Source organism: Apis mellifera, linkage group LG11 (genome assembly GCF_003254395.2).
Source record: "Apis mellifera strain DH4 linkage group LG11, Amel_HAv3.1, whole genome shotgun sequence".
Lineage (NCBI taxonomy): Eukaryota > Metazoa > Arthropoda > Insecta > Hymenoptera > Apidae > Apis > Apis mellifera.
This window is the reverse complement of record NC_037648.1, coordinates 6,277,025-6,300,681: the sequence shown is the minus strand read 5'-3', so window position 1 is coordinate 6,300,681 and position 23,657 is coordinate 6,277,025. Positions and strand designations below refer to the sequence as shown.

General features: G+C 17.9%; 2 protein-coding genes across 12 annotated transcripts in view; one reads left to right on the top strand and one right to left on the bottom strand.

Moving 5' to 3' along the window:
* Positions 1-12,509, bottom strand: part of LOC102653967 — a 67,222-nt gene extending 54,713 nt beyond the window's left edge. Inside the window, exon 1 of the mRNA XM_026443990.1 lies at positions 11,866-12,509. Within this exon, the coding sequence (XP_026299775.1) occupies positions 11,866-12,324 (459 nt within the window). The 5' untranslated portion in view covers positions 12,325-12,509. The remainder of the gene's footprint in view (positions 1-11,865) is intronic.
* LOC551883 (voltage-dependent T-type calcium channel subunit alpha-1G) overlaps positions 1-23,657 on the top strand; it is a 198,429-nt gene that overhangs the window by 86,078 nt on the left and 88,694 nt on the right. For all 11 annotated transcript variants that reach the window (XM_026443546.1, XM_026443548.1, XM_026443547.1 and 8 more), the window contains 2 exon segments: positions 16,360-16,463; positions 21,317-21,492. In XM_026443546.1, coding sequence (XP_026299331.1) covers positions 16,360-16,463; positions 21,317-21,492 — 280 coding nt within the window.

Below are 23,657 nucleotides of genomic sequence, written 5' to 3'. Positions count from 1 at the left end.
GAACAGGCAATCATTTTAAATACAATAGAAGAGCATATATTGTAAGAGTACTGTAACAGTAGAGAACTTGATCGATCCAAGAATCTTATATGTAGTATCTTTCACTCGAGGATTTGCTTCTATCTAAATAGCTTGTTCATCAACTCATCTATAATAATACATAATATATCTCTATATCAAAATTAAAAAGAATTATAATTTCCGTAATATTTGTTCAATTATTATATATATTTAATTATTATTATATATTTAACAATGAAGACTGAATTAAAAAAAGAAAAAAATAGATATTATATCATTTTTATTGAGATTAATTAAAATTATTATTATAAATTAAATCAATTATATTCATATTTTAAGTTTTCGACAGATATATGTATATATATATATTTTTGAAGATATTAAAATATATTCTATAATATATATATAATATATATAATATATATATAGTACATATATATATACATATATATATATATATATATATGATATCATTTTGTGAAATCAGAACAGATTTTACAAAATCTAAAAAATATAGAAATAATCTGCAATTATTTATCTATTAAAAAAAATGTTTTTTTTTATAAAGAAAAAGAACATGTAGTTAAATATTCTAAAAATTTTGAAATATATAAAATTTTTAAACGATTTCAATTAAATAATAAAAAATAGTTCATAAAAATTTTTATACATTGACAAATAATGAATTTCTACTATTGTTAAATAATTGCTGTTATATCTTTGTTCATATTTAATCTTATTTGTTTAATCTGTATCTGTTTAATCATGTAATCAATGTAAATTGAAGAAAATCAATGCAAAAATATAGATAATAGTAATAATAGTAATAAAATAACAACGACAACGACAACGACAATGACAGCGACAGCGACAGCGACAACAATGACAATGACAATGACAATGACAACGATAATGACAATGACAATGACAATGACAATGACAATGACAATGACAATGACAATGACAATAACAATAACAATAACAATAACAATAACAATAACAATAACAATAACAATAACAATAACAATAACAATAACAATAACAATAACAATAACAATAACAATAACAATAACAATAACAATAACAATAACAATAACAATAACAATAACAATAACAATAACAATAACAATAACAACAACAATAATAATGATAATGATAATAATAATAATGATAATGATAATAATAATGATAATGATAATAATAATAATGATAATGATTATAATAATAATGATAATGATAATAATAATAATGATAATGATAATAATAATAATGATAATGATAATAATAATAATAATGATAATAATAATAAAATTAAAAATAATAAAAAGAATAAAAAGAAGAAATAAAAGAAAAATGCCAAGCAAAAATTATAAAGAATGTTTAATCAATAAGTATGAATATATCATTAAAAAAATACAATGGAAATTCAAATATTAAAGAATTTATTATCAAAAATTACGATTATTAAAAAAAAGTGAGATCCTTTTTAGTTTATAAAAGTTTTGAAATAATCTAACAACTAATATCCGAAAAAACTATAAAATTTCATTTTTTTTTTAAATAAGTTAAAAATTCCAAATATCATATGAATATATCCATATTTTAAAAATTTTATTTTTTTGTATATCATTTTACTATCGCATTTTATTTACCATTACAAATAATTTGTTTATAATTTTTTTTTAGTTTCAAATTTTTTATTAAATTCAAAAATTATAATCAGTTACAATTTTTTATTTTCATAAGCAAGAAAATATATATAGAAGGATAATTGAAGATGATATATATGTATATATATATGTATATATATATATTGATGATATATAAGATATATAAGATAGGAATAGAAAATATTTTGAAGATGAACATAATGATACGTTTCTAATTTCTTGTCTTATAATAACATCTCTGAAACATTTTTCAGATAGTTAACTTTTTAGTAATAGATATGTAATAGATATGTACTCAAATTTTGAAAATTTTATAAATTTTATATTTTATATTTTATGAAGATATCGATGATTCTAAATTTTTTTATTTCTTCTCAATTTTATTTTTATTGATTTATACATAGAACGAAATTTTGAACGAAATTAAATAGTATTTTTTGATTAAATTGCAGGATAAGAGATTAATAAATTATTTTATTATCACATTATTTAAAAGCTACAATAATGTACAAGTAGATCGAAATACCATACGTATCATGTTACTCGTTTATTCGAGTGAATTTAATCTTGGAAAGTAGAGTGATGTAATAAAAGAATTCTTTATATCTTTAGTTTATTTGGAAAATAACATTCTTATGCAATTGAAAATTTGGTTTATCCATATGTCAATGCTTTTGAAATGCACAGTTTTGTTTATTTTAATTAGTAGATTAAAGGAGAGTCTCTTTTATTCGTTAGACAAGGGATTTAAATCAGTAGTTTAAAATAACTCTATTTGAAAAATAACATTGATGAACATTCGAAGAAATTTTGATTTATCTTTTTTTGTTTGTATCTTGTTTTAATTGATACATTAATTTAGATATGTTATTTTTTAAATGAGACATCAAATTTTATCTGTTTGTCTTTTGCAATTTAATCGATATTTTTTTGAAAAAAGAAGAAAAATAATAATAATAATGAAAAATTTATTTCTTATAAATATTTACCTATATTTCCATATAATCTATATAATCAATATGTTTATATTGTAAAAAAATTGCATTATTTCAAAAAATATAAAAAATTTAAATATAAAATTTCCAAATGAAAGTAGAGATTTTTGTTTATTGAGCAAAAATTTTAATTGAAATAAAAATTTTGAATTTTAATCATTATGGAATTATGTTTTCTCTTTTATTCTTATTTATTTAAAGGATTATCTATATTTCCAATTTTGAAAATGAATTTTTTTTAAATATTTTAAAAATTAACTTTAAAAAATTGATAATTGTTATGAAGAATCATAAATTCGAAAGTTATGTAATTACAAAAATTTTTTAGCACACTTTAGTATTTTAGTTTAATATATATTTTTTTTAAATTATATTAAATGATAGATATGACAATTTAATAAGTTTTACAATCAATTTGATATAATATAATTTAAATTTGATATAATATATTTAAAATTTTTTTAAATATATAATTATTATAAATTTTTTAAAACTTTATTATTCTTTTAATAATAAATAATAAATTCCTTTGTAAAAAGATTAAACTTTTATTAAACATTTGTTTCTTTGTAAAAAAAATTTATTTCAAGATTTTTCTAAAATGATAATATATATATATATAATAAATATAAAAAGAAGAAAGAATTCTTTTTACATAAGTCACTAAAGAAGGAAATAATATGAATCATGCTCACACTTTTGATATTGAATGAAAAACAATTTTGTTTCCTATATCATCTGTATCATTGTATCAGCTGTATCATTGTCATATTTTATTATATTTACATAAAAAAATTCATAAGTATTCTCTTTTTGTATATTCTCAATCAAGAAAGAAACTGATAATTGGGATTACTTTATTTAAAAAAACATATATCATGACTCCTTAAAAAAAAAGATTATATTTTTTTAAGTTATCCAAAAATAGATATTGATATTAAAATCTACTTATTTTTATAAAGAAAATATAAAAGAAAGAAATATAAGAATATTATTTAATATTATTTAATATAGAATATTAGAAAATGTTGTAAAAATTATTTTTTTATTCAATTGTATCAGAAGATTTACGAAAAATAAAGTATTTAAGAAAATATTTCTTAACTTGATAAAAAAAATTAAAATTATATAATATAAAAAAAATAAAAAAATTTCCATCTAATTGTATCGAAAAAAGAAAGAAATTATATTCATTATATAGAATACTACATAAAATAAGTATAATAAATATGGCCAAGATAAAAATCTAGAAAATGATTTTTAAAATAATAATAAAATTGAGTTTACAATAGTTCATAATAAGAAATATATTTACTTTTCTCTATATGTATATTTGTTATGTGTAATTATTAAACTTCTGCAATGAGAAGCCATTTTTAAGCAATATGATCTCGTTTTCTCAGGTTGATAGATCGGATTATTCCAATAAATATTTACAAAGAAATATATCACTGGAATTCTTCAGTAACATTTCACAATATAAAGAAAAAAAGAAAATATATTCATACAATTCTTATAGGAATTCTTGAAATTTTAAAATTTTAAGAATTGTAAGAATTTCCTATATTGAAGAATAATTAATATTCCGATTGATATATACTTTGAATTATTTTGAAATAATATTACATTCCAATCGATTTCTCGATTCTTATCGTTTTAAAAGAAAAAAAGATTATTTCATTATATCTATATATAGAGTATTAATATATTCATATTTTAGATTTTCAATTTTCAGAGAAATATAAAAGTTGTTATACCAAAATATTGATTGAAATTTATTTATTAAATTATAAGTAATTGAAGTTGCAATGAAATAAGATAAAAAGAAAGTGAAATATTTTTTTATATTCATTTTTTTTATCTCGTTTTTCTCGCTTCATTTAAGATTTATTTAAATTATAACTTATACGTAGAAATAAGCCTTATTAACATATTTATATACCAACTTTTGAATTTTTTTTTTTTTTTGAATTTCAGAGTCGATTTTTCAAAACCATTCACGAATATATTAACACTCTTTATTTCGATATTATTAAATATGGCTGAACTTTAGTTTGAAATATTACAAATTTTTTATATTTTTATAAATCTTATTATAAATTTTAACAAATAAAACAATTCAAAATATCAGTATTAATTTTATATTTTTATTTTTTAATCAAAAAATAATTTAAATTTGATGCGTATTAGATGAAAATCCATTATAATATTATTTTATTGTAAGAAATTTTAAAAATATTAAATTGTTACATATATGTAACATTTAAATCAATAAAGTCTGATAATTTAAATCATCAATTTTTCGTGATTCTGCGCATCAATTTATATATTAATCAATTTATAGAAAAAAATAATGAAAAAAAATTTTGAATCTAAAACTAAAATTTAACCTTATATATTATTATTCTGAAGTATTAAGGTGTACATGTAGTGATTCACATGTGACCAGCACGACCGTAGTATGGCTACGCAATATCTATGCAAACTTTTTGCAATATGCACTCGCACATTTAGCCTCGACAACCACATTAGTCGTTCGATTAGCTGTCACTTTCTTTCTTATTTTATTTTTTTTACGAGAAGCATGTTCAGCACTATCACAAGCGTATAATGAGCATATAACCTAGCTGTGCTATGTCTTAGGCCACGTGTATTAAGGATAGCCAGATGGGTGCACGTGCGCCATTGCTGATGTAAAATCGTTCAATGCGTTATCGTATTAGCGAAACGTCGCTGCTTACGGGACTATTCCCATTTGGTGACTTGGAAAGATTGACCTTTTTTTATTATACACGCTTAAAGTTCAATCTTTTGAAAATATTTATCTTAAAATTTAAGTTTGTCGTCAGCAATATTCGATTAATACTTAAATAACATTTGAATATATTTGTTTTTAAATATTCTGTTTTTATCTATTTAATATTTTTGAAACAAATTTTTCACTTAATTCCATACTTCATGTAGCTTTTTTTATTCTGGAATCAAGTAAATATTTAAAAATTTCTAATTTGTTCTTTTTTTTGGATAATATTTTTGAAAAATAAATTGATTTTTATTTTTCAAAATATTATTATGTTTTTTAAAATTGAATTTTTTTGAATTGAAATTGTGTAAAAAAATTGAATTTGATAAGCAATAAAAAAACTTGTTATGTTTATGAATAAATTTTAATTATTAAAATTTTTATATTATAAAAAGAATAAAAACATAACATTACAATTATAAAACGAATAAATAACGAACAAATATGTGTATTTTATAAAAATATAGAAACTTATTTATAATTAGAAATTTTAATGTGCTATAAAGTTTTTCGAGCCTCTTTATGAGAATATTCTCTTAAAAATGTTTTAGAAATTAGATAAAAATAGCGATACTGATTTTTGCATGATTTTATTTCGCAAAAACAGAGAAGAACATGAAGATTCGATATTTCGCAGATACGATATTACGGAGTATATGAATAAAACGTTGTTAATAAATAATTCCGCTTTAGGCGGATATTGAATAAATTTGAGGATTTTCAGTTTATCGTATCGCGTGTTTTCGCATGCTATTTTCCATGATTTATTTGAACGCGCAATATTGATCTAACTTCCACGTATTGGGTGTCTTGAAAATGTTGTCTTCTAGAATTGAATTATTATGTATTCGTATGCGATGACTGATTTAATCTAAGCGATAATTAACATAATATCGTTAATACAACAATGATAGAATCATACGATCTATTGATAGAATTTAATTAGAACTCAAATTTATTAGTAGCTAATGCGTTTGTATCGATGACAATTTCATGCAGATTGTGTTAATCAATTGATATTTGATTTTCACATTTATTTTTATTAATTCTGTTATTTTGGATTAAACGAATATTCAGCTCGATAAAATGAAATTAATTTATTAATTTTTGTGGGAAAATATTTTTTTCTTTTTCAAATGAAAAACGAATTATGTATTTCGAATGATATAAAATGAAATTACTTCACATAATTTATATGAATTTTAACTTTTTTTAATATAAAATACTTTAATTTATATTTATAATTTAACGATTTTTTTAAATTATATTTATTTATTTTATATTATTTATATATTTAATTTTATTTTTAATCTTCAATTAATATTCTGATATGAATTTGACGAATGTAATTATTTATATTTTTATATCAATATTATCATTCGTCATTTTTATTATTAATTAAACATATTTAATATTAATTAAATATTATATTTAATATTAATTAATCTAATTTATATTTAATATTAATTATATATTGAATTTTTTTAAATTAATTTTGAATTTATGATCAACAAAAATATTAATTTTTACAAATTAAAATTATTTGAAATTAAAGTTTTTAAATTTATATTGATAATTTTTTAAATTATTTAACTATTATTATTATTGTTCTATATAATTTTCTATATATATATATATATTGTTCTAAAAAATATATATATTTTTAAATATTATTATTAAAATTTCTTACATATATTAATAAAAATATTTATTTTATTGTTTTAGTAAAAATATCGCAAAAAAGCATTAAATAATTAATTAAATTATTAAATTAGTTTATATAAATTTAAATTTAAATATAAATTTTATAAATAATTGCTAAAATAAATGATTATATATATATATATATATATTGCTACGAATAGATTTAAAAATAAATTCAGAATATGCGTTGTAAGAAGAAATAATTCAAATCAAATCTCAAGTATCTTTCATACACGTGTTGCTAATCAAATACGCTTCAATTGAAGCGAAAAAAAAAAGATAATTAATGTTATTTTCATTTCAAGTTTATAAATTAAAATATTTATAACTTGTAATATTCATATTTTATAAATATGTTTAACATCCAAAGGAATAATTATTTAAATAATTATATAATAAAAGATGTTTGTATATTGGGTCAATTGTCGCTACCAAATAAATTATATAATATTGAGTTAAATAATAATTATTTAAACATAATAAAAAGATTTCGCATCTCGATTTTTATTTTTATCGATTTTTAATTTTATTATTAGCTTCAGAAAGTTTTATTTTAGAATTATGATTTATGGAAAATTTTTTAGTAAAGTTTATTTGACAAAACTTTTCAGCCTTGTTTAAATTGTTTGTTAGAAGTTAATTATAATAAAAAAAAAAATATGGAAAAAATATTTTTCATTTAATATATTATTTTTGTATATTTCAATTTTCAATATTTTATATAAAAGATTTTAATATAAAAAAATCTTCATTTTAATGAACTTTAATTTATTTCAATTAACTTTAATTAAAATTAAAATTAAAATAAATCTTTATTTTATATTGTTCAATAAAAATTATTTTAAAGATTTTGATTTGATTTATGTTCTAATGTGAATCATATAATATGAATTATTTAATTTTAATAGTGAATTTTTTACTTATTTAAATATTGTATATGTATGTAATAAATTCATTTCTTTAATTTTTGTTTCTTCTTCATTATTGAAGAAACTTCATTTGAAATAACTATATTCAAAATTAAAAAAAATATTATTACATATAATACAATTACATAGTATTTACATTTAAAAATTTAAATTTAAATTTATATTTATAATAATATATGCAATTCAATTTATATTTTATAAATAAATATAATGAACGAATTATAGATATAAATTTTTTTTTTTAAACGAATTTTATCAGATTTTGATATTTTATATTTATGATCAATGATAAATCTCTATTAGAAAATGAGAGTTAAATTTATAAATACATAGTTGAGTTAAAATCATCCAGATTGCATAGAGAACTTAATTCTCAGAATTATGATTAAATACTTTATGAAAATATTTTCTACATGCTACTTGTCTACGTTTATGTAACAATATTTACGTCATAATGTTATTTATGTAACGATGCTCAAGTGTTCCCTTGATTTTACGTTAAGTACATGTGGTAAATATCATATGAACAATATATAAAGAAGAGAGATAACTCTGAATAATGAAATGAAAATGAGAGAATATAATGTAAGATATAAAAAATGTAATTACAAAAAAAGTTATAAAATTATTAGCTAAAATTCATCTGTTACTTCTAATATTAATAAAAAAATTATATATTTTGGCAAGCCACATGTATATCGAATAGTATATATTTTTTATCAGAAATAATATACCATTGTGACTAAAAAATATATTATTTATGATTTGATTGGAGAGAAATTGCGCTGGCAGACTTTTAAACCATAATTCTTCAAATATGAAATCGTTTTCAAAAAACATTAAAGAAAAAGGAAATGATGAAATTACATGTGCAACGCGAGTTTCCTATCGATTTTCCATTTTTTCTGCGTTAAAAATATAAGATAAAAAAATTTAAATCGCGTTTTTAAAATAAATTTAAAATAAATTCATTTAATATCTACATTCTTGCAATAAATATCAGATGACGTACAAACATAAAATTCGCAACAATGATGAGCTATGATGAGTAGAATTTTATGTAAACAAGAAATAGCAAATTTTCTCCAAATATCAAGTTCATGTTGTAATAAAGAAACATGTTTCAAGAATATATAGTAGAAAAAAACATAAAAGTCTTATGAATTTCTTAAAATTAAAGAAGAATGCTAAAAATTAGTATGCTAAAAAAATCAACATAATGATTGTACTAAATTTTGATAAAAAGATGATTTTTAGACAAAGAAATCTAAAAAATGTTTTTCGAATGTCTTATACATATATTATATCATAAAGCAGAATATTTCACACACACACATACGCGTGCGCGCGCGCGCACATGCACGCACATATATATTCATAAAAATTAATAACAATTATAGAAATAATAATAATAATGTGTATCTAATAAATTTAATTTATATTTTTTAAATATATTTTAAAATAGATGAAATTTAAAAATTTGGTCCTAATAAAAAATTGTAAAAAGTTTGAGTAAATTTAAAAATACATATGGGTACATAAAACACGTATAATCTAAACATATAAAAAAATTAAAGAAATTAATTAATTATTTAATTATTATTAAATTAGTTAATTATTTAAAATTTTTCAATTATATATTATAATAATTATAAAAATAATTATTTATAGAAATCTTTAAGAAACTTTGAAAAAGAAAGAAAATTGGAAATTAAATTGGACATGCTTAAGATATTCTTTCGTTTTTTGAGAACATATCTATCATATACATATTATGTATATATAGTAAATAAATAATAGTAAATAAAAATAAGAAAAAAATATTTGATAAATATAGAATTTAGAAAAAAAAAAATTTTGATAACATATTAAGAACATTGAAAGTGGATCTAAATCTCATATTTATTGAAAGTTTTATTTATTAAAATGATTATTATAATATATTGTAATATATTATTTTTATAATTATTTTTTCTCGATAGGAAGCAGTATAAATACTTGTTATGAAAATTATAATAGTTTAATTGAATAAAAAATTATTTGAAGATTATTTTTAAATTTCCTTGATTTTTAAATGATAATTTTATTGATTTTATATATGATAATCTAAATATAAGAAAAATAATTAATAAAAGAAATCAATGTTAAAAAAATAATAAGATATACAAATATAAATATTTTCATAATTCTGAATATTATCACAAATAACATGTATGAAGTTTCTCCATTTTAATTCATCATTCAACACTGATTATATTTTCATAAATGATTCATGAATACGTTGTAATTAGGTAATACTAATAACGAATAATTCCAACTGTAATCTACAGAATTTTCTTAATTATCAATAATCATTTATTTCGTAGAAATAAAAAACTTATAAAAACATATTGAAAAAATTGTTCATTATCTATAATTTTTATAAAATTAATGTATTTTTAAACTTTTTTCTATTGAAAAAAAATAAATATGTTTGGAAGTAGTTGTTTTGATAAATAAATAGTTTATTTCTACATATTATTTTTCCTTTTTCTCAAAAAATAACATAAATTAAATTAAAAAAATAAATACATTACAATACATACAATACATACAAAAATACATACAATAACATACATTATAATTAATTATAAAAAATATTTAGAATAAATATTATTTTTATATTAATTATTAAGATGAAACGAAAAAATCAAAATTGTATGATTATTTTCTATTTTCTAGCAAATAAGACTTACTTTTATTCTGTAGATTAATGTACAAAATAAGCTTAGTTTTTGTAAACTTAATTTTTGATTCCACAAAAGTCTAAAATTTTTATTTTTTCTTCTTTCTTTAAATGTTTCTTGACTTTTCAATTTTATTATATTATTAATTACAATATTTTTTTCTTTGTTTTATATTATTAATTTACTTATATCCTAAAATAAATATATAAAAAAATATATATATATATTTGCAATCTAAATATGCAAATTAAGAATATAAAATGATAATTTTCTTTATTCTATTCTAAATTTAAATTCCAAATTTCTTTTATATAATTTATTTTATATAATTAAGAAATATTATTTATTAAAAACAAAATTAAAAATATAAATTATTATAAATTGTCAAACATAAATTTATGAAATCTTTACGAAAATAATAATTCTTAAATGATTAGTCAAAATTTATCGATTAAATTCGATTAAAATGTTATAAGAAGCAATTTTTGGTATTAAAAATTATGAATATTAAAAAATGATTTTACGTTTTTCTTTTTTTAAATATAAAATTTTCTCTATCATAAAAAACTACCTTAAATTATATACCAAAAAAGTCTTCGTAGCAAAAACATTAAAAATTTTCGAATCAATAAAAATTCCTAAATTTTTCAAAAATCAGTAGTGCTAGATTAGATTTTATTTTGCAGTTCCTTTAAAAGAACTTTCTTTACAAAATTTAAATAACCAAGACAAACAAGATTTTAAGAATCTTTTATACTTACAATTTAATTATACATAGAAAACAAAAATTCGTATTGACTAAAGAATAAATTAAATCTAATTATCAGAAATAATTGAGTATCGTTTTTGATAAATTTCTTTATCTTTGTACAATTTTAAAAAAGAATCCATTTGGTAACGAGAATTGACTCTTTACAATCTTTTTTTTGATTTAAATCAATGGATAAAAAGAATATCAGAAAGAATGTCTGATTTGAATGGCGGAAAAAGGGGTATTTGTAACAATTGAATACTTACCAATCTATATACACACGCATAATGGGTGGCATCACGATAGGTGCGCATCTCATTGTAACAAGTCATAACACAAATACAGTGGCGAGGCAAGTCTCTATTAAACGGTTTTTGTCGCAACGGTTGACATTGTTTTAGTGGCCATGCTTCACGATGAAAATTGAATAGCGGCCAGATAAGAGGCAAAGAGCATCCTCGAAGCCGAAGAAGAGAATGTTTACTTTCTTGCATCAACCAGATGACACTGAAGATCGCGGAGGCCATTCCGATACACAATGTTATCGGTTTTTCTTTCTTATCGTTTCGATCTGTTGCAAACAGGGTCGACTCTGTGTGCACACAAACTTCAATACTTTGCTTTTGCTCTTGTTTATCTTGGCCGTTCTTTTTTTTTTTGTTTTTCTTCTTTCTACTTCTGTTCTCTTTTATCGGGTGATTATTGCATTTATTTATTTGTGCCATGATTACACAAGTCTTACATATAAACGCGCATGCGTGCGTACGTGTCTCTTCTATATCGTGTATTATAGCATAGGTACAAATGGATTTAGATATAGGGATCCCTGAAATAGATTGAGGTAAGAATGACGGAAAGGAATGTTTTTTGAATAATAAATATATATGATATGTACATATTTTTATGAGTATTATAATATACGAGTTCTTTTCTTTGATGATTTATTAATTAATAATAACACAATATGTTTTAAATTATAAATTGTAGATTTTTTTTATTAGAATTTTATAATTTCAAGAGATGAATTATAATGGACGAAATAACTTGTAAAATTTATTCATAAAAGTCTATTTTTATTATTGAATTCATTATTCTTATGTAATAGAATTTATTAAATAATTCATAAAAAATTTATTTATAATTAATTAATTCATCTGGTTTCTTATAATATTTCTAATAAATTATAATAATGAAATAATGAATTAAAAATTTATATTTATGAAGATATGAAACATTGTAAAAATTTATAGAAGTTATTTATGAGAATTATAAAAAGATAATAAATTAAATTGTGTTATTTTTTATGATTTTCTAATTTAAATTTTAAAAATAAAAAAATAGAAGATTTCGAGAAATTTTTTTAAAAATTTTATTGATATAATGTAAAATCAAATAGAAATTTTATTGTATATAATTTCAAAAAAATTATATATGATGACGAATATTTAAATATATTTTTTTTTATAATTTTCCTTCAAATAAAGTAATATTTTTTAAGATTATAATAATTTCTTAATGATTTTTCAGGTTTACATCATTTTTGTAAGTGTTCTAATAAACTGTAATATATATATATATATATAATTTTACTTTATTTTTTAGTAATAGAGATATGAAAAATGGTCGAATGTCAATCGACGAGAAACATGAAGAAGATAGGCTATTTCAGTGAGATTATAATAAAACTTTTAACAGAAAATTGTATATTTTTTAATAAGGAGGCTATATTTATATTTATATATTTATTAATTTGTTCTTGCATTAAAATTACATAAACAATGTTTTAAATAATATTAATTACAATATTCCTTTAAATGTAACAAAAAATAATGTCATATACTTTACAATTATTAAAAACTTGCATTAATATTACAATATTATATTATATTATATAATATTATATAATATTATAATATTATATAATATAATATATTAATTTATTTGATAAATATATTATCTATCAATCAAGGATTGATAAGTTAATTATTTTATTTTTTAAATTTATATTTAACGAATTCTGTTTTTATTGAAAAAAATCAAAATATATTTAAAAAACTATTTTAGAATTTTTTACAATTTTATAACTTTATAACTTTAATGTAAAATAAAATAACTGATAAACTATAAAATTATATTTATTTAGAGTTAACTATTGATCTTTTTTGCAATATTATTTTCCATAATATATGATTTTTTAACGATAAAGATTAAATTATCGAAAAATATATAATATACTACATTTTACTATATTTTACTACATTTTACTACATTTTATAATATATTACATTTAAGGAGATACACAACTCAGTTTTATTCTTATGAGAAATTCATATCTCCATTTTTTCTCAAATCACTGAAGCATATTCAATCATATTTTGATAGAATATTCCACTAATAAATAAAATAAAATAAATTAATTGTACAATTTACATCTTTCAAAAAAGATATAAATAAATTGTTCACTAATTAGTTGATTATTAGCATTATTATCTAAATTTTTTTCATTCAATTAGCGATTCGAAATTTAATATATAAATTATATGAATTATAAAAAAATTTATTTTTAATTTCTTTTTTTAATTTAATTTAAATTTAATTCTATTTTCTATATATATATTCTATATATTCTATAAATATATATAGAAATATATTTTTTTTAAATTATGAAAAACTGTCAAAATGAAGTCAAAATGGTATAATTTTACAAGAGAATTAATATATTTTTTTTGAGAAACGATGATGTTTTATTTGTAAATCAATCTGAATAAAAATTTTTAATTATATATATTTGAAAAAATTTAGGGAAGTGAAAATCATTTATCCAGAGAGAAGAAAAAAAAAATAAAAATAATGATTTTGTTTGGAGTGGAAATTATTAATGTAATAATCTATTTTCTTCGATAATAGAATAAAAATTTTAATTATTTAAAAAAGCAATATAAATATAAAGCAAATAATTTTAAAAAAGTATTTACATTTTCAAAATAGATAATAAATGGAAATAATTATTTAAAATAAAATTTGTGAGTTTTCTAAAAGAATATTAAATTTAACAATAATAACGATAATAATAAAAAATATAATAAAAAAATAATAATAATCACAATTAATATTATAATATAAAAATAAAAAACAAGAAGAGATACATAGTTATTAGCTGATAGATATTTTCATATTTCTGGTAGATAAATATATATATATGTATGTGGAAAAATATGAAAAAAAAAAAGAAGTTTTACGATTTTAAATAACATGATACACTAAAACATAATATTTTGCTAGAAAATAAATTTTTAAATAAAATCATAATAAATAGAAGAAAATAATAATTAATAATAATAAATTTTTAAATAGAAAATATATTTTTAAATGACAAATGAATTTAATCAGATATAAATATAATAATTTTATCATATAAAGTCACAGATAAAAATAATCATAAAAACAATCATTTTTTAAATATTTTGGCATGTAGTTTAATTTATACATATATATATATATATATATATATATGTAATATAAAAGAATAGGTTGCATTTCATTTAAAAAATTAAATTCTATTTAAAAATTATTAAAAATTATAAAATAATAAAAATTATAATTATTATATAATTATATAATATTTACATAATATTTATAAAAATTATAAAATATATTTAAAAATTATGTTTATATTTAAAAAAGTTGCAATTATTAAAAATATTATTATATCGATTTTTAAAAATAATTTTGTTCGTTGTTTGTTGTTTTTTTCATATATTCACTATTCGTAAAAAAAATATAATAATATTGTAAATATTATATAATTTTCATACTGGAAATTATACAATTTGATTTTCGAAACATAATCATAATCTTACAAAAACAATTAATATTTGGCAAATTATTCATAGTATACATACAAAATTTTCATTTTTTAAAACTCTATTACCAAAAAATAAAGTATGATTAATATGTCTTAATTAAATATGTTTTATTAGACCGAAAACATTCCTTTTGTTATGTTGTACTACTTCATTCACCTTTTCTTGTGAAATAATCATCATATACAGGGTGGACTACTTAATATAATTATTAGATTTTCATTATTATTAAATCGATTAAAATTTCTTTTGTTATTGATTTCAAAGAATTTTCAAAGATATTTTTTCTATTTATTTTTTTCTTAAGAAAGTTTACAATATTATTTTTAAATTTTTTTATATATAATTCTATAATTTTTATTTACATTAAATGAAAAAAATGTTTTTGAATTTATATATCAATATTTTTGATTAGCAAAAAGAACTATAAAGTTATATCCTACTATATCCTATAAAAATGTTGAAAATATTATATTAATAATTTTCAAGAAAAGAGATATAGAAAAGAAAAAAAAACAAATATCATTGTTTTGAAGATTTTTTGAAATCATATCATCATGTGATAACAAATATTTTAATTGATTCATTTATAATAAAAATAATTTAATCATGGTCCTCTCTATATATTATATACATTATATTATAATATATATATACATATATATTATGTATATATGCATATATATTATACATAATCTTTATATATATAATATACTATATAAAACACATATACACGGTATACACGCATAAGCGAAGCATGTAACGAATGCATACGTGCATAAAGCATACATATATATACATATAATGTAAATGCAACTATTAATTATAAAAAATTAGGCGTGAGGATTTGATCTTATTTTGAAATTGATTTTTAATCGTGATTCGTTACTTTTCTAGCGATCTCGAGAAGTACTTCGAATATCAGGGTCAGGACTACATTTGTTCGCGTCCCGACGACAACGGAATGCACTCTTGCAGTAACTTACCGCCGCTCAAGTTGGGTGAGTGCATCTTCGATATTCAATTTTACTGGTTTGAATCTTTTTTTCTTTCTTTTTTTATTCGCTTTCCATTGGAACATGTCTTTGGTTTCCCTTGACATATTTCAATGTGTATTGACAAAACTTTGGAAAAAATATCGTGAGATAGAAACAAACGAGAGATCTTTTGGCAATTTTTAGAATCGATAATCTATGAACTTAAAGTAAGGAATTTAATTGATAGAATTAAAATATAAAAAAAATTATACATAAATATTGTCGTAATTAATATTTTCGATTAAATAATTTTTATCATGATTATGAAAATTATTGTCGGAAAAAAAATTGTTTTGATTACTAATAATCGATATTATAAATAAAATTGTTTTTAGATTAAGAATAATAGTTATTGGGGATAATTATCAATAATTAAGAAATTTATTAATTTTTTATAACTTTTTTGTAATAAAAAGATTTTTTAAAAAGATTTTTGTGAGATTTAATGATTATTATATTTTATATTTTTATATTTGTATTATATTTCTTTTAAAATAATTTTCTTTTAGAATTATTGATATAGCTTTTCCTGCTTTTTAATTTAAAAAAAATATTTTTTATAATTTAAAGAAAATAAAAAGAAAATCTTGATAAGTCTATTTTTTATTGATTTTTTATTTTCTATTTTTTTTTAATTAAAAAAAAATATTTTTTTAATATACGTCAATATATATAGTTAAAATATATAAAGTTTATTATCTATAAAAATATAAACTTAATAAAATTTTTAACTATGATTAATAGATTTATCTATAATTATTGAATATATTGAATAAATTAAACGATATATTATATATAATAATGTGTCAATTATTGCTTTTGGATTAATTATTATTCAAACTACTTAAAAAAATAAATAAATTTTTTCTTAAGAATTATTATACCATACATCATATATCATATATATATATATATATTATATATATATATATATAACTATTGAATTGTTAAAAAAATTAATATTAAAATGAATGAAAATAAAAAAGAAATGAGTAAATAATTAATTACTTTATAGTGATCAAATATTAGTTATTTAAATATTAAATTAATTACATTTGAAATTTAAAATTAATTCTAAATTTCTAAATAAAAATTGCAAAAATATAATTTAAATCACTTTTGTAATTTTCAATTATTGGTGATTAAACAAAATATAAATATTTAATTATTACATAAAATCTAAATATGTAGAATATGTACTATATAAAATATAATTTCTTATATGTAAAATATAATTTAATAATAATTACATGAAAGTTGTTTCGAATAAAAATTTCTTAAAAATTTTTCAATTAAATAAATGATAAATTTATTTTTATAGTTTCTTGTCATCGATTTAGGATCACATGTGACAAGTTTATTTTATCATTTTAGTTTTAATGTAATAATGAATAGTAAATTATCTTTGTCAGCATAAATTATGCCGACATAGATGAGCATGCATATATAATAGTTAATTCCTTATTATCTGCTTTTAAAACATTTAATCCTTAATCGTTAATAATCTTATCATGGGAAGATATGTTTCGAGTGCTAGTAATATGTTCTATTTTTTAATTAGTTAAATTCTTCTAAATTATGATAAAAATATGTGACATTAATAGACTATTTTCGTCATCATAAATCAAAATTAACATATTTAATTTAAAAAAAATAAAATTTCTTTATAATCGATTATATAATAAATATACATATCTAATATGAAAATGTAAAAATAAAATGTATAGACTGAGATTGATATAATAATCCATCATGATAAATAATAAGTATCAATTTCAAATATATATTATTTTTTATTTATCTTTTAATATTTTATTTATTATGAAAATATTCATAAATACATCTGATATATTTATTACATAAATAGTAATAATATTACATAAAATTTTTTCAGTATATAACAAATTTGCAATATTAAGAATATGTCTAATTTTCATCTTATATGATTTTTTACATGATTAAAAAATAATATAGTTTAAAAACAAAAGCAGTATTTATGAATATTGAAGATAATTTTTAAAATACAATAATAAGATACATGAATACACATGAATAAACATGTAATATACGCATATATATACATTAATATATTACATTCTTCTTTTATTTTGTGTCATTAATAAGTTTAAATAAATTAAAAAATGGATCTATCTCATTTCATCTTTTAACATAAATTGATCGTAATTTATAAATTTCAATATTTTTGTTGTATGCCAATTTGTGTTTTGACTTTAAAAAAACACATTTAAAGAATGAATTTTGAGAAATTGTTTCATGTTTCACTTTTATTGTAGAGGAAAAAGTGGTAATGTGTAATTATAATTCGTTTTTTGTCATTTTTGTCTTAAAAATTTTTATTTACGTAGATATATTGACTATGACATTTAGAAAAATTAATATTATATTATATATATTATATATAATATATATAATTATTATTATTATATAATACATATTTTTATTGTTATATATAATTTAACTATTTAGTATAAAAATCATATATAATAATCATTCTTGTATATAATGTATATTCAAGTATATCTAAGAATATCTTTATCATATATTTACATCAATATATCTACATATATTTACGTCATACAAGATATTTTTATCTAAGTATGTATTTAAGAAATAAAAAAAAAGAAATATATTTATTTAACTAATATGAAGAATTAGAATTCCGGATTTAATTTTATTTTCATATAGAATGTATAATGTAATTTGTATTTGTTATAATTGTAATCGAATATATATAATTTTATGTTGACAGTAAATTAATATTATAAATTTTTTTGTATATATATATAAATCATTAAAAAATTTTATAAAATATTTTATTACAATAAGTAATTTGATAATAAATATATTATTTATCCTAAAACTATTATAAGAATTGTCTATAGATAAGAATTCTCTATAAAAATAAAAAAAATTGATATACAAATTTAATAAAATTTATTTGAAATCCATTTGTATCTAATTTCATTTCTTTTTTCTATTACAAATAGAAAAAAGAAATGAATTACAATATATTGTAAAATCAAAGATATCATTGTAATATTGATTTTATTGAAACTTTCATTTTACCAGTAATATTTCATAATACTATCTTTTTTTCTACAAAAAACAATCAAAGTGATTTTTAAGTGATGGATGTGATTGAATTTTAATTTCGTATGAAAGAATTCAAAAAATGATGACGAATAAAATAAAACTAATATATAATAATATATATATATAAAACTAAACTATTAACAATATTTTAGCTTTTTCAAATTTATATTTTATTGATATATTATTTTTTTTAAAAACATATGCATATATCTTAATAATATCTAAATAAATATTTAAAATTAAAAATATTCCATTGAAGATAATTAGAATTTTATTTTTATTATTTAATATTATTATTTAACATAATTTTATTTTTATATTCTTCATTTCAAAATAACTATTAGCATAATATTAACATCGATTTTTCATTTAGAATTTTTTTTTCATATACATTACATTGCTTTTTATATGGTTTTCATTTACGATTGTTTCTAAAATCAATCTATCATGCAAATAGAGGATTAAGTGTATATAATTTCTTGAAAATTTAGGGAATTCCAATAAAATAAAATAATACTTTATAATTTTACTTGCATAATTTCTTCAGTGTAATTATATATTTTTTTAGGATAAAACTAACAATTTTTTGAATTATTAATTTCTAATTTTTAACTTAATTATTTAAAAATTATTATGAAATTTTTTAACAATTATTCATAATTTTTTTATCTTTTATGTGGCACTTAATATTTGTAAATTTTTCTAAAATTATTGTTTATAAATAAAATTAAATTTATTAATTATTATAATTATATCAAGTTCAAATGAGACTTTCTTCTTCATAATTCTAATAATAATAGTAAAGTATATATAAGTATATATAGTCAAATAACTATATATATATATAATTTACAGGATGATAACTGAGAAAATTAATCTTATTATTATTCTTGTTAGTATAAATCAATCTTAATACATTTAAATCTTTGATCAGAATTTTAAAATATATTTGTTATATTATTTTTAATATGAAATATGAATTAAAGATCATGAAATTTGAAAAATAATTATTATTATCTATTATAATATAGAAATAAATTTTTTTTTTCTTTTTGAATAATGAAAATTGATTATTATTTTATAATATAGGTTATGAAAATTTATAATAAACGTATTATTAATTGAAAGCTAGTATTGATTATTCCACTATTAAATCAAGAATTACTATAAAGAATAATAATTATAGTATATATAATTATAATATAATAAATTATAATTCTATCTTCTTGTCGAAAAATATTGAATGACATTAATAAAAAAAATAATATAAGGTAATTATATAAAAAAATTATATGAAAACTATATAAAAAAATTTACATATATTCTTATTTTTTAATAAAATTTACATATATTCTTATTTTTTAATAAAGCGTTCTTTTTTTTGTCACATTTATTATAATATCAAATTTTTTTAAACACATAAAGTGCTATTAAATAATGAAAAATATAATAAAAACTTAGAATTAATAAAAATTAATGAAATTTTATTAATAAAATTAATAAAAGTTAATTATAAATATTTAATCGTTATAATATAAATATAATATAATATTATAATATAAATATTTTTATAAAATATAATTAGTAAATATATTAATAATAATAATTCGAAAATCGAGTGTATACGAAATAAGTTCATAGTTATTACAATAATGCAGATGACATTTCAAAAGCTATTCAATTTTCAATGTTCTCGCTTTTAGGAAACGTGGTTTGCAATAATACCGCGTTGCCAAACAATAATACAACGTTTATCACCAACGACACCTGCGTTAATTGGAATTACTACTATACGGAATGCAAGGGTCAGGGTAACAATCCTTTCCAAGGAACGATATCATTCGATAATATCGGTCTTGCCTGGGTCGCAATATTTCTTGTGAGTGTCCTATTTCTCTCATATTCAGAAATTGGAACTTTACTGTAGCCAAATTTTTAAATACATATCTAGTTCTGTAGAAGAAATTAATATATAATTATATCAGTTTTAAAAGATGAAACGCAACTGCAAAATAAAATTTATTTATTAATATTTTAATTATATATTACATTATTAATATTTAGCAAAAATTTTTTGTAATACAATTTAAAAGTAATTGACATATAAGAATCCCTTTCTGTTTTATAATTAAATATTTTATTTTTCATTTAATTACCAGTTGAATTTGATTTTTTTTTTTAAATTCTCTTTTGCAGTTATATTATACTTCTTTTATATATGTGCGTACACATACGCATATACATATACACATATGTATATATATTATTACACAGTATATTTAATTATATATATACATAATTACATATAATATACAGTATATCCCAAAAATATAAAACTTTTGTAAATTGATTCTTGAGATAATTTCAACCAAAAACTTTTCCTTTGTAAAAACTTTCATTATAGTTTTCTTAATGAATTATTAATAAAAAATATTGGCCATTGATATGTTGAATAAAATTGAATAAATATTTTTTTATCGATAAAAAATTATATTACGAATTATATTACGAACAATAAATAAATAATATTGAATATAATACATATTCAACACATATTTTTCGAAATATGTTGCTTAGATTTGTTAGTGTTCGGTTTGCGATAACTGTAACCAACGTTATTATTGTTACGGCTCGATTAGGTTACGTACTTCCTAATTGATTAGTATTTTTTGTTCATTCATTTCACAATTCATTTTTGCAAAGGAAAATATTGTTTGAAATTATCTTAGGAATTTCTAGTTTACGGATATTACATTTTTGAGATATTCTATATACACACATATATAATATACATATATGAAATATTCGGTTACAGATATTCAAAATATAAGGAGTGATTTGTTATAAAAAAATTACGTTTTAATTGTTGATAATAAAATATCGACGAAAATATTTCTATATAAAAAAATTTAGAGTACTTCAATAGATATAATAATCTTTAAATATATGGAGAGCAATATTTCATACTTTTCATGAAAAAAAAGATTATGATTTGAAGTTCACTTTACTTTTCATTGTTTGAACTGTCTTGAATTTATTCGTTTTAAAATAATTCATTTCATTAATTTTTAATCATTAATTATTCGAATAATTTTTTTATTTTTGGTATTTGACATTTCAACTTAAAAAATCATTCCTTAAATTTTTAAATCGATCTATAACTGAACAAATAATATCTACACATATAATGATGCACATATAAAATATATAAAACATATAAAACATATATATATTAAATTATTAGTATATAATAGATATACACATTATATGATATATAAATATGTTTGAATGTATCGAATATCAAGAAAATAAGATCAAACATTGATATATTCTTTTAAGATATATTTTTTGATATATTCATATAAAAAAAAGTCATGTAAACATAGATATAAAAATTTTTTACTTAAAGACTGTCAAAATATATGTAATAAATGTTCAAAAAATCTTAATCTATTATGAATATTTTCATATGTATTATTATAAGTTAAAATGTTCTTGTAAATAAAAATCCATTTTATAAATAAAAATATTTGAATCAGAATATATAGAAATAAAAACAGTGTTTGAAATCATACACTTGACAATTAATAACTTTTCTAATGTGAGAAAAAAATTTCTATATTTTATAAAAGAATCATCTTAAAAATACAACTTATGTTTATATGACACTTTTTTATCCTTATAATGGAATTTTTAAAGTTAGATCATTTACTTTTTTGACACATTGTACATGTAACAATATTGATACATGCTGCTCATGTAGATATTATATTTTCATTTACATTAATAAATACATATAGTAAATACAGAAAATCTTGTATATAGATAAAAATACAGCATGCATTGATTCAGAGTATAGATATATAGATATAATAAAGAAAGTTCAAATAAATACTTGCTCGAAATGACCTTGTTTTCGAGTTATAACTTGTTTTCAAAAGTTATTTACTTATCTTCACAAAAATTGTAGAAAATGACTATATTCAACTTCAATATAGATATATGTGTCTCATATGAATTGTTTTATTAACTTATTTAAAGAAT